At 49.1% G+C, this 14,464-nt stretch overlaps 1 protein-coding gene across 1 annotated transcript; it reads left to right on the forward strand.

Moving 5' to 3' along the window:
• Positions 1-5,953: 5,953 nt before the first annotated feature.
• On the forward strand, positions 5,954-6,256 carry IUM83_14813 (arsenical-resistance protein; the record flags this gene model as incomplete). Its single annotated transcript, XM_067939585.1, has 1 exon — positions 5,954-6,256. The coding sequence occupies one exon, from the start codon at positions 5,954-5,956 to the stop codon at positions 6,254-6,256; it is 303 nt and encodes a 100-aa protein (XP_067788003.1).
• Positions 6,257-14,464: the final 8,208 nt, after the last annotated feature.

The following is a 14,464-nucleotide window of genomic DNA, read 5'->3' on the forward strand; positions in this document are numbered from 1 at the left end:
GGAGTTTGTGAACGGAGTCCGCTAGCTCGGCGGATCTCCGGAAGAGTGGACCTTGGTTGGCAGGTGTCGGCGAGAAGCGAGACACCCACTGTCCCGGTTGGGCCGAACCGCGAGGGGACAACCCCTGCGCAGGCCAACAAGCGCCGACCTAACTCGGCGATTGTTGTGGTTTGTGCTGGATATCCACATCTGACGATATTTGTGTGTTCTGCAACACCACAACTGGTGCCGCGACCCGGGAGCAGGGGTGCGCATGTGTTTCGTAGGTACCAGCTAACCAAGGTTTGAGAAGAGCAAGGAGAGAGAAGATGGTCAAGGGGGCGCAGTATAGACAAAACAGTGACAATATTGCGTTGTATCTTGGAAATGAGCGAAGAAGACTCAGGAATGGAATGGTCTGACTCTGCTGCGGTTCTCTGTTTAGACCTCAGAAAAGCGTATGCCACTCTTAACAGAAACTTCTTACAGAGTGTTCTCCGAGCCTATGGATTCTCTGAAAGTTTCCTCAAAGGAATCAGAACTCTGCATGAAGGAACTACAACGCAGTTCCTAGTTAATGGCAAACTTTCTACCGCATGGGTGGTAAGATCAGGAACTAGACAGGTGTGTTCGTTGGCGCCTCTCTTATTCATTCTAGCGGTCGATAAATTGGGTCAAGCAATAAACGGTCGGCCGGAGCTAAAAGGAATTACGATTTCAGGATCAGGTAGTGTATGACATCAGTTTTCCGCCTTTGGGGACGATAGCACGATATTTATGAGCTCCAGGAAGGAAATTAGCCTCGTTAAACGATTGCTGGAGGATTTTGGCGGAGTATCAGGACTTCGGGTTCAACCTCACAAAAGCATCTTGATTAGCCTCAACACTATCGGAACACCAACAAAATGGAATGGTTTCCCTGTCCTTCATTACTCCAGTACAACGAGACAACTTGGATACTGGGTCGGTAATACATCGGCCGCTAATGACAACTGGGAGATCCGAATTGAAAAAAATCAACGACGACTAAGAATTGCTGCAACTCGGTGGTGCAACACACCATGTTGCACAACGTGAAGATATTGACGTCGTCAACAACAAAATGCTTCAACAAACTCCTGTTATTCGATAGAAGGAAAACTACTGCGTTTCACATCAACCACCATGATATCCCAGCAGATTTAGCAGGGTTTCTGCGAAATTCGACTTGGCATGACAACGCGTGTATACTTGATCTCCAAGGTCAACCCCTTCGCCTCAGTAATTCCCCGCTTTAACGTCGGCAAAGCTCGGAGAGATTTTAGTTAAGCCAGAACCCGGATTAACACCAGGCCAAGAATACGGAACTTTGATTCAACCGCCACTAAGTTCATCGATTTATAAAGCTCGCCAGTACCGACAAATCGTTCGTTGGAGTAGAAGTAGCACTTCGCTGGCCGTGTGCGATTTTGTGTAGGGGTAGGTATATTTGAACAGGCAGAATCAGAAAGGTGTGTATACAATAACACAGCGTAGAATCATACATAGGGTAAGGGGAACAGCCTTTTCTTCGCCGTTGCTGCCCTGAGGTGGGTTCAGCTCGCACGAGGCGCATCCGGCAATTGCTCGGACCGGAAAAAGCAGCGCTTCATTATCGGATCTCCCGCGAAGCCCCCTGCTCTACTGGTGCGATCAGCCCGAAGCGCACGTGCGACATCCGTTTTAGAGCCGTAAATGTGTCGGACTATAATTGATATAACGTAATTAAAAATTGATGTTATTATTTTGTATTTATAGGATGGATATTTCTAGAGAGCATGCGTGCACTACGTGCCTGCACGACTTCGGACGCCCCGATAACCTGCAGCGTCATCTGCGGCGACCTTGCAAAGGTCTACCAGAGCTTCCTCGCGAGCTCTGCCAGATCTGCTGGCAGTGAATAAAAGGTAACCGTCACCACCTAGTCCGTCACCAGAGGTCGTCCCGGTGCCGTACGATTACGTAGCGTGTCGAGTACCTCATGCATGTCCCAAACACGGCGACAAAGCGACTTCAACAGCGAGTCGGACGACTCAGACGAGGACTACCATTTCGGCGATGACTGATGTGTCCAGGTAGATCGTGCAAAACACTTGCATTAATATACACTTTTATTCGTTTATCTATTAATAATTGTATACAGTACAGTTGAGGACGACAATACAATTGAGGACGACAATACAATTGAGGACGACAATACAATTGAGGACGACAATACAATTGAGGACGACGGTACAATTGATTACGACAGTGCAAAGGAGGACGATGGTACAAACGATGCTGATAGTACAATTGAGGACGACAGTACACTGGTACACTTGAGGACGAGGGTACAATTGAGGACGACTAGCCCTCCGTTCGCCTCCTTTTCCGGATAGCGGTTAATATCCTGTTCACAACCACCTCTCCCTGCAGATCGCCTGCGAATTCTTTCTCGAATAACTCCTCGTCGTTGTTGTACTCATCATGAATGAACGCGGTGTTGATTTTCATTCGGGAGAGACGCGATCGGTGGAGTTTCCGCTCATGTGGAAGCATATCAACGCCCGCATGATACTGGTGACACGCAGGATTGGCTTTCCAGTATTGATTGACGAAGTCTCTCCACGATTTTGCGTCAGGAAGCTCAGACACCAGATGCGTGGCAACGACATCAGTCACCGTAGCAGGATCTTCCAGTACCGTTTCCTGCGTCGAACCTTGTGTTTTTGCGATATTCTTCACCATCTGCCGGAGACCTTCCAACAGCGACTTCAGCTCTCCAATACCAGATACGGATTCGTGCACGTCCGGTGGACTCATAGTCGCTTGTAACTCTTCGGTACCGTCGCTATTCATTTGAGCGTCTCCATAATAGAGGCTTCGTATGCTTTCCGGAGCTGCATCGCTGCACGAGACCGAATCGGGCGCTAGCGAGTCACCCAACATGTTTTCTTCTCGGTCCAAAACGTCATCTAGTAGATACCTGGTCACCGTCTCAGCTTTCTCACTTGGTGCCCAACTTGCCCACCATTTCACGAGTTTAAGCGACCACCGGCGCTTTTCTGGTGCAAACATAAATCGGTATTGAGCACCACCTCGTCGAAAGCAGTGAGATGTAAACCAAATCTCATCGCCGAGCAGGTTTCGGCTGATTCCAGCAGCCTCAGCGACGATGTTGAGCACCTGAGTGAAATTGCTGTTCGACATAGGCGAACCCCATTTCACACCAACGTTCGCGAACGTAGTTCCATCTACCGCAGTAGCAGCCCCACCTTTCCGTTTCTTTGAGCCGTTGCGTGGTGATTTCGTAAGTGCAGGAAAGGTGTAATCAGTGTCTCGCCAAACGTGATGGAGCTTCGAACTTGCACGCGTAAACCACCTCTCTAGATACCAGGGTTCCGTCCGATCTGGTGTCGACAACCCAGCGATCGTGTGGTTGACCCCGTGAGCATCTCCAGCTTCGTGTAGTGCCAACTGAGAGCAGCGCGCAGTTTCTCGGCAGGCCACTGACTTGTGTTTGTAGTAACGTGCTGGTTGACGTAGGCTGCCACAACGCCTGGCAATTCTACAAAGCGATGCTTGAGCGGGTCCGGGTAGCCTTCTTTCTGACAAAAGGCCGCGAAGAGTCGAAGACTGCTGTTGTAGTCTGTCCAGGTGCGAGTTTCAAGTCGATGGTCTGCATATTTTGTTGCGGCTATGGCTGCGCTGTAGAGTCGACTGGTTGTCGGGAGATCCATGCGTCAGTTGACTTGCGAGTCTCCAGAGAGAAAAAAACGAAGTGAAGCTTTGTTTGTTATGCCCCCTGGTAATGTCGTCCTCAATTGTACTCGGCTGTCGTCCTCAATTGTACCCAGCAGTCGGCCGCTGACATTCACCGTTTGATGCGCCAGTTTAGTGCAAGATCGATAAATACAATAGTGGACCACTGTGCTACAATGTTGTGCCTATATGTTTGAGCATTTGTTTTTGACCAATCATATAGCGTCGCACAACCGATTTTGATTCTCGCACCAGTGGGAGAAGTGTTCTTCTCAGCCGGCCGTGGAGCTTTTGGAAAGCGCCTCGCACTCCTCTGAGTCTGTATAGTCAACCCCAGTTGCAATGTAATCTACAGTGGGTACTCCACACTACCAACACGATTATGGCAACAAGAGACTATTATTATCAGAGTGACGCTGTCATGAAGGTTATGCGCAATTCGGACGGGTGGACGTGGAGCATCAGCTACGCCTCGAACGAATACAGACAAACAAATGACTATCTTCAATGGACTGCGTGGGAAGTACGAGAAGGAATTGCGTTCACATCAAACATCCAAATATCCGTGGACAGCGCCGCCGGGAACAGAAGCACTACAGTTAAACATTGCAGTCCGCAAACAACGGTCCAAGGCCATTAAACGTAATCTCCAACCAGATCCGACTGAAGTGTTAGCCAAAATACAGAAGAAAGGAGAGCAATCACCTTGGAGAAAGTTTGCGCTTACTCAATCTCCACACCAAATCTGGAACAATCAAGGCCTGTTCACTGATTATCAAAATTGGACAATCTACCGCATTTCGCTAGGTGCATTGAATCTTTTCCATAGTGGATGGCACCATAATAGGGGGTGAATCGAGCCTACATGTACCGCTGAACTGGAGACAATTATTTGGGAATGCGAGAAAGCTCAAATCGCATGGAAAACTTGGTTAGACCGCTGGGTGGGTCATCCAACTAAACCAAGCGACCACAATTCCCTGCCACCTTTTCTTGCCTCACGACAAGCTCCTAGTATAACACAATACTTTATCGCTACTGCTCAGCAGTGCATAACCAGATGGACTTCTCAACACGATGAAGCCATGGCGACACTGTGGGTAATTTGGCCAACTGTCACTCGAACACTACTGTGGCGTCTCCGAAATCGACACGTATTTGACCAGCTACACACATCAACAAAGGAAACAACATCAGTGGTACGTGCAGCAGGAACATTTCAGGTGATGGCAATCGCTAGTGCATGGAAGCCAACCACAAAATTAGCATCTAAGGCTATTGTCTCGAAACCTGCCACCACATTATGATGTCGACGGATGAGGAAGTCGAACCCACAGAGCTCACCGTGTGGATGCTTCGATACCACATCCGGAAATTAGAGAAAGGAGGAGGATGGCTGATATACAAGCTACAAGAAGAAAATATGTGGGTGCTACAAGCGGCTGGAAGTATCTGCTTTCATCCACAGATCACACACAAAGACGATGTAGAATATCTTCTGCGTCAGGGGGCTGATGCAATAGCACGAACGGAGGAGACAACCAAAGTATTGTTGCGATTTGAAAGCATGGAGACTGGGACGAAGCTAAAACCATGGAGCCGCACACCCACAGAACGTGAACATCCTTTGGATCGTTTTTTCGCAGTCCAAAAGGTGAAGCCAGTACGGTCAACGCTTGCAGTTGCAAAATTTCTCTCCAAGAGTAAGAAGACCGTAAGTTGTATATTCCCGACTGATAGTGAGCAAAATCCTCAGGCTTACCTTTGGAGAACAGCTGGACAACTCCAGTGAAAACCAACTACCGCTCTAACCCGACAGACGAACACATTCATTGCTCGTCTATCTGCATATCAGGCTTATATAGATAAAACCTAACACCAAATAGAACGCCGTTAACCCCCCCCCCCCCTACTACTACTACTGTACGACTTCCTTTGTTTGTTACTGACGTCTGCTTATGACTGACAAATCCTATGATCCAATCAAATCACAAAGCCGTGCTTTGCACGGGGAAGCTCTGGATTTACAAGTCAGTTTTTCAACTTTTATATTTAAGATTTATAATATGGGATGATTAAAGTAATTGTAGACCACCGCTTCGCCCTGAGGCCTCAAGTGCAAATAGTCAGTATGGTGATATCATGCTTTCGACATACCTGTGGATAGTTCGCCGTGGGCAGCACCAACGTGCTTGTAGCCGTGGGGCTGCTCGTCATGATGTACCCGCCTCTCACCAAGGTGCGCTGGAACCTGGTGCTGCTCACGATGGTGCATAACTGGGTGCTCGGGCCCTTCGTCATGTTCTTCCTCTCTTCGGCCTTCTGCAGCGGCGACGTTGGCTACATGACGGGGCTCAGCCTCGTGGGCTGCGCGTCCTGCATTGCCATCGTCGTGGTTTGGAACAGCCTCGCGGGCGGAGACGCTGCGTACTGCGCAGCTATGGTGGCAATGAACGGTGAATTGTTCAGCTGGGTCAGGGATCAGATTATATTCGGTTATATAACCGATATATTCTGACCAGATGAACAGATCAAAAAAATACATCATAATTGGTCCGGAAATATGCACATTCAAAAGGAATTTAGGTCAACTAAATTTAGCTTATAGCTGGAATATATCGTAATTTGTAACAGCTAAAACTGGTAACTTTGACTTTGTTCGGACAGTTAGCATTATAGTTTGAGATTATAATTTAACAGGCGATCCAGTTAAGAAGAGGGGAAAAAGGGCCAAAAATGGGGAAAATCGTCGAGCCAAGTAATTGCGGTCTTTATTTTCAGGTCGTGAAACTAGCATCATCAGATAGATCGATATTTCAAACCTATAAATATGGTGTCTTTATTCACTTGAACGTAGCTCACATCTTAGCATGAGCGCTCGAAAACAGCGCCTCCGCCTGATTGCCCTTGGTGTGAATGCGATGCATGTCTAAATTCGGAAAACGAAGAGGTAGAGTGGTACGTATTGCCCCATCTCTCCACAATGTGTGGCTTCGTCTCCACAAGGACGGCAAGACGGCGGCGGGCTCGTGGGAGGGTGAGAACAATTTGTCCATCGCGTAGTTCGGCAGGGAGTGCGCGCAGTAAGCACCGCCTTCGGTCCTTGCAGTCGGTCTCTGTGGCTCAGGTGATGGGCGGATAGATTCCACCACCAGAGTCTTCTCGTCCCCCCTCCAGTTGGAATTCTGCGCCACTGAGAAATCCCCCCCCAACGCATCCCGTCTGTACCACTCTCAAATGTCTCATACCTCCAAATCCCTACAAATGCTTCAAACAGCGCTAGTATCGGCATGCTGCTTGCATGCCTTGCCATGGCACAACCAGTGCAGCTACGAAAGCCGGGCTTGATTCATTCGTCATTAGAAATTCTAGTTATGTTCCGACTAAAATTTCATTGAAATAGGCCAATTTCCGCATTGAATTTTTTTTTAGTTTCCCCCAAAAAAGTCCCCCTCTTAGCTGGATCGCCTGTTAAATGCTAAATCGATAGACTCCCCAAGCACGCGTCAGGTCGGGTCGACTCTCGACCTAAGTACCTCGCTGCGAGCTTGTCTTCTGTGAACTAAGGTACTTGCTTGCTTCCATTACATCCATATTACTAGTATCTGAGAGCAAGTGCACCTACGCCTTGCCCGCCATGAGCGAAGCGAAATTGGCGGTGCAAACGAGGAACTCACTTGTCGAGGGCTTCCCATTGTACGTCAATCCTCCTGAAAAGCCTGACCTCAAGTCCGATCCGTATACGACCCGGAAAATAGGTAACCGCGCCGTAAAGACGCATCGTAGCCCGAACTGGAGTATGATTTCCCTTGACGGGATTTGTCGCTTGAGCACGAAGCTGTTCAACATTCGTACAGTCAAGTGCTTGGCCCTCCTGCGCGCGAAGCTCTCGAATGCGTTGAAGCATCAGCCACAGCGGTGAGAGTAGGTCACGTCATGTGTGTTTTTTGCCGCAAATGTGAAAGTGGGCTAGTTCCCGTTGGATGGGAGAGAAAACATGTGCCCGTTAGCTTCGCGTGCTATCGTTGTACCCGTTGCACCAAACTATCTTCAGGACTGTGAGTTTGAGCTAACTAATGTGTAATATTTTTGTATGCAATATTGTAGGTATTTCTGGTTGTTGATCGTGTGAGTGTGCGTCGTGACCATCATTGTGTTGGATGTGTATTGGGTTAGATCCAACATTCAGTTTTGGTGTGAAATGATTACAACGGTATAATGCAGTTATAAGTCTATTGTGGTGCTATCATTTCAAAATTGGGAGGGTTTTTGGGATCGCCCCAACAATTCTGGATTCAAATCCAGAGAACAGCATTCTATTCCTCTAGTTATCACCGACACTGTCACCGCATTGCATGCTGGCCATTAGAATGAAATTGGCGCCATGCCACGCAGGTGTACGGCAATCTCGGCTGGCGAGAAGCTGAGAGTGCTATCGGCCTGGGCGGGATGCGGTGATATCAGTGCTGTTATTGCCACATTTTACCCGGGTCTTGATTCGTTTGCGCAGGAGCAGCGGCGAAAACTCATCTATCAGTGGCGCAAACGCCATGGCCACATCGAGGCCGCATGCAAAACAGTCAAGGGCCGACGCCAGAAGAAGGCCCGACACTTCGGAAGCGGTAACGCCCTCCCCATGGACGCTGAGAAGGAGACTTCGTGGTTTGGATCAATGACTTGAGAGGGGAGGGCGTTCCTATGTCGACTGTGATGCTTCATTTGCAGGCATTAGATGTTGCTGCTACGTACGGTATGGCTAATTTCGATGGACAAGGCGTGGGACGAGCTGAACGCCCACACGATCGCTGCAGGTTACTAGAGAGCAGAGCTCGATGTGCCCGAGGTTCAGGTGGTTGCTAGCGCATTAGTAGGTGAGCTAGCTAGCCTAAGCATGATTGACCGCAGTGTCGGGCACGTAGACGATGATAGAGATTTTACTTGTTGTGAGAACTGCGATAACATTCTCAACGAGTCGTAGACATGGGCCTCGCACAAACATGCCTTTTTGATGTATTTTCTATGCACTCCGGTATCAACAACATTGCTGTCAGTAACAAACAAAGGAAGTCGGTCATCAAAGCTGCCCTCTGGATCGAAGCGAAACTCCGTGTCCTCGACACGGACGCTGGTTCTGCTCGTCCTGTTGAGTCCTCCTATTTTGACTGATATCTTGGCTAGTGTTTGCATAGCCGCTTGCTCGGTGGATTTATTTGTGCGGACTTCCTCGGAATGCCGAGGTTGGAGCTGACATTTCAGCCTATTTAGAGACCAAATCGATTCCGACTCTAAATTGCTTTGACGCGATGCTGCATAAGACCAATTATAATTAGGGGTTCTAAATAAGGGATGGGACAAATAAATAAGGGTTCCCGTCTCTAAATAAGGCACTAAATCAGCCGATTTACTATCCGATTAGACATTCTGAGTGCTTTTCACAATACATAACTTCAGGGTAAAATTGTTTTGCAATGATTGTGTGTGAGGACTGCGGCATCGCCATCCTATTGAGCGACTGACTTCAACCACGGTGAGTTTCACCATAAGAGCTCTCTTACCTGAGGCAAACTTGCTTGTTGCCGCTATCACCAAGCTCCATGCCGACGGACCCAAATTTTTGCTGTACAAACTGTCGCGTTGGACCCGAAGAGTGTTTGTCGTTGAAGTGGGTGCGAGTGTTGGTCATGTCGAGAAGCGCGGTAGTTGTGGTCGATGTGCGGGGTAGACGGTTTATTTAATACTGAATTGCTACTGCTAGCCTAACATGCATGCCTCGCTGTGCTCCTACGCGAGCACAGGGCTCTCTTTGCGTATTTCTGGGGTTTTCCTTGACTATGTGCTACCCTGCGTCTTTTTGTTTTCTTTTCATTTATTTTCTACTAAATGCATGTTCCATGTTTCTTTTTCATGTTTTCCCTACAAAATGCATGTTCACTGTGACGGCTGACCCTCTCGGGTAGCTGCCACAGGAACTTCAAGCCTCTGGCCGCGAGCAAGCAAGCCAGAGCCTTTGAGCCACATAGCTCTGACTTGCTTGCTCAGCAGGCCAGAGGTGGGCCTGACATCTCCCCCTGGTTGACTTCGCGTTGGCGGAGTCGATACTCATCCAAGAGTTGAAGCCAATGCGAAACGTGCTTGATCTGCGCTTCGCTTTCCCAGGTTGCCTCATGCTCCGGCAACCCATGCCACTTCACGAGCCATTGACGTTTGCGACGTCTAGTTCGTTTCTTGAGCAGCTTCTCCACAATGTAGAATTCTTCTCCAGTGTCCTTGTCCAAGATTAGAGGTACAGCCTTCGGAATCGGTCGATTCGGAAAATCCTCACGATTTGTTTGGTAATGGGTCAGTAACTCCACGTTGAATGTCGGATTAAGACGTTTCATCGTGCGCGGAAGTATCAACCTCGCCACGTTGTCGTTCACCATACGTTCAATCACGAACGGTCCAACCTTCTTAGCCGCTAATTTCGCTTTCTTCAATTCCGTGTTCTTGTTTACGGTTTTCAGCGGTGAGTTCTCCGTGTCGAGCAGCACTAAGGCACCTCTTTTAAAGACAACTTGTCTGCGCTTGCGATCGTAGTACCCCTTTTGTCTTGCTTGAGCTTCTTCCAAATTCTTCTGAGCACGTTCTACGATCTCCTGTCGCTCATTCGCAAAGTTCTTCGCGAACTCCGCGAGCGTCACGTCATTCTCCGAATGCAGCAGGTCTTTCATCTCCTCTGCCACAATGTTTGACACCTTACGTCCTGTGTCAAGTTCGAATGGCGCGAACTTCGTAGACGCGTTGACGAGGGTCGAATGCGCATATTCGATAGTCCCTAGGTGCTTAACCAATCATCACCGTGATACGAGATCATACATCTCAATGCATCTTCGAGCACGAGGTTCTGGCGCTCTGTCTGGCCATCTGCCTGAGCTCGGTGCGCAGTTGTCATGCTGAGTTTGATACCCATCAACTTCATCAATGCCTTCCAAAAGTCCGAGATGAACTTCGAGTCGCGATCACTGATGATGGCCTTCGGCAATCCGTGATGTCGAACAACTGCATCAAAGAACACGTGAGCCGTGTCCTTCGCGTCAGCTGTCGAATACGTTGGTGCATACTTCGCTCGCTTGGACAACTTGTCCACTGCAACTAGTATTGCATCAAACCCTTTCGTCACTGGCAAACCCGTGATGAAATCCATTGACACCACTTCCCAGCATTCCTTTGGCACTGGTATCGGCATCAGTAGTCCTTTTTTCTTGTGGCTGCTGGACTTCCATCGTGTACAAGTCTCACATGTGGGAACGTATTCCCTTACGTCGCGGTCCATTGTCGGCCAGTAGTACCATTGCGCTGCTTTCAGGTACGTACGTCGACTTCCAGGATGCGCGGACGTCTTTCCGTCATGAAATTCGATCATGACATTTGTGCGAAGCTCTTTTACCTTCGGCACACAAAGTCGGTAGACAGTTTCGCCTTTCGTCTGTTTGAAAAACAGAAGCCCATTGTGCTTGACGAACTTCTCCTTTCCTGCTCCATTAGACCACTGTTGCTTGAGAGCAGGGTCTGATTCGTATCCTTCCTGAAACGCTCTTTTCGTCTCAGGGGCCAAGTGCGGACTTACAAAATGATAGTCGACGCTGTTGACTTGCTGCTGTGATACACCAATCGGGCGACCCTCCCCCCCGTAAGTCGACATCGTCGAGTAACAGGTGAGTATCATCCGTTGACAAGTTGCGCAACACTGCAGACTTAATACGGTGGTCATGAACTGGTGCGGCATTCTTCGCGCATTCGTCGTCGCAGTCATGAACCATATACGTCACATCCGGAAGAGGTGCTTCTTTCTCCTCTTCGTCTTCCAGTCCATCCGGTGGTGGCCGTGAGAGCGCATCCGCTACAACGTTCATCTTACCTCGCACATGATGCGAAGTAAACGTGTATTGCGAAAAGTGCGTCAAAAAGCGAGCCATCTTTGGTGACACTCGTGGGTGATGCAACATCCACGAACACGCTACGTTATCCGTGTAGACGTCGAATGGGCGTCCATGCAGATAGTATCCCCACTTCTCCGTAGCCACTTTGATAGCTAGTAGCTCCTTCTCATGCGTAGGCCATCCACGCTCATGTTTATCCAACTTCTTCAAATAGAAGCCAATCGGATGATCTGCTCCGTCATACTTCTGTGACAGAACTCCACCAATACAATGTCCTGACGCGTCCGTCGTCACGATAAACGGTCGCTCAAAGTCCGGCAACTTCAGCGCAGGTGCTTGCTGAAATGCGAGCTTGAGATGCAAATACGCGTCCTCCACGGGCTTCGTCCAATTCCATGGGACATCTCCCTTCGTCAAATCCCTCAACGGAGGAGCAATCTGGGCAAAATCACAGATAAATCTGCGATAATATCCTGCCAAATCCAAGAAACGCAACAACTCCTTTCGATCCGTCGGAGTCGGATACTTGGCTATCGCTTCCGTTTTACGCGGATCAACGCTTACTCATGCCTGCGAGACAACATGGCCTAGGAAAGCCACTTCGGACTGACCAAACGAACACTTTGCCATGTGCGCAAAACGCTTCTCGCGACGCAGTACCATACAAACTACACGCAGATGCTCCACATGCTCCTCCATACTCTTCGAGAAGACGCAGATGTCATCGAGATACACGACGACAAATTCGTACTTGTCGAACAGCTTGTGCATGAGCCTGGACCATGTCCCTGGCATTCCAGCCACTCCCATCGGCGCTACACACCACTGATACGTTTCCTTGTGTGTTCGAAACGCAGTGTACGGACGACTTGACTTCATCACCAGCATTTGATCATATCCCTGCGCAAGGTCGATCAACGTGTAGATGACACAACCTACCATCTTATCGAACAACTCCTCGATTAATGGCAACGGGATCTTGGCAATCACAGTCACGCTGTTGAGATAGCGGTAGTCGATCACCCAACGCAACGGAATCTTCAAATTGCCGCTACGCAACCATTCAGCCCTTTTCGGCATTTGACCTGTGACTGGGTCCTTCTTCGGGATAGCGAAGATGTTCGAAACCCACGGCGAGTTCGACACTTCAATCCATCCTTTCGTCAACTTGTCTTTGACAAATTCTTCGAAATCATCCTGTTTCATCTTCGACATGCGGAACGGTGCACGAGAGCTTGGTTGGGCCCCCTTCTTCAACGTCACTTCAACGTTGACTTCACGCATCAGAGGCAATCCGTCTGGTAATTGCTCCGGAAACACATCCTTGAACTCCTTACCGACTACGTTGAAGATCGGTTCTGGAATTCCTTCCATTTCGGGCACAAGTTGTATCTTCACCCGAAACACCTGCTCATACTCGCCTACCTTCAAATTGTGCGAGAACGACGGTGCATCGACGTCGATGAATTGCATCCGGTCAGGTATGACAACCTCCTCCTTTTGCCAATCCACTTGAGGGTTGTAGTCCTTAAACCACGGTTTCCCCAAAATGACGTCGTGCGACTCCGGCAACTTCCATTCCACGAACTCGATCTCGCTGGGAGGAAGTACCCATCCATGCTCACTGGCGCTTCCATGTGTTTGACATCCGTCACCGGCGTTAATGTGCCATCAAAGCGCTGAGCTTGAAGTCGTCTTGACAGAAGCACATTACTAGCCAAACCTGGCATAATCATGTTCGTGCTTGCACCCGTGTCCAACAGAATTCGGACATCTCTGCCATTGATGCGACCCTTCCTGATGAAAAGGTTACTCGTACGTTCGGACTTCACTGCGTTCACCTTCAAGGTCTCCGTTGTACTTGTTGGTTGCGATCCTTGCTGAACCAACTTCTCTGGCTGCTTCTCATGCAACGCAGCTTCCTGCTCTGGCGGCGATCCGCACACACCAGACTCCAATTCCGGTTGCATCGCATGCAAACTCGGTTCTTCAACTGGCTGTAATCCACACGAGCCAGCATCTTCCGCCATTTCTAACGCTGCAGTGGCAGTCTCTTCCACTTGTACACGTGCCTTGTCCATGCGTGCCTGTAACTCATCCGCTTGTTCCTGGATAGCAGCCACACTCGTAGTCACACAATCCATGACGACAGTATCCATGGTGTTCGTCATCTTCGAGGACCATGTTCATCCTCGGCTTACGCCCTTGATTACTGCCCGAGTTGTTGTACTTCGGCGCATTCCGCTTAGCCATTTGCGTCTCCTGCGGCTGTATCGGACATTGACGAGCCCGATGGGCGCTACTCCCGCACCGGAAACACAGGTTTCGGCGCATACATTCCTCCTTCGACGGTACTCTTACGTTGTCGATCTCCATTGGCGCTGGTCCATCGTTGTTGCTCTTCGATCGTCTGTTGTCGTACGATCGGTACCTCGGTCTGTCGCGTGCTCCATCCGAGCGTCCACGATGTGCGTGAGACCGGTCATAGTCGAGCGCTACGGTAATAGCGTCGGTCAACGTTGCACTCCTGCGATACTGGACTTCCTCCCGAATACTTGACGACAGATCACGCAAGAAATACATGATCTTGTCCAGTTCGCTCATCTCCTTGACTTGAGTAATCAAGTGCCTGAACTTGCTGATATAATGATTTACTATCCGATTAGACATTTTGAGTGCTTTTCACAATACATAACTTCAGGGTAAAATTGTTTTGCAATGATTGTGTGTGAGGACTGCGGCATCGCCATCCTATTGAGCGACTGACTTCAACCACGGTGAGTTTCACCATAAGAGCTCTCTTACCT

This window comes from Phytophthora cinnamomi (genome assembly GCF_018691715.1).
Source record: "Phytophthora cinnamomi strain GKB4 chromosome Unknown Contig56, whole genome shotgun sequence".
Lineage (NCBI taxonomy): Eukaryota > Oomycota > Peronosporomycetes > Peronosporales > Peronosporaceae > Phytophthora > Phytophthora cinnamomi.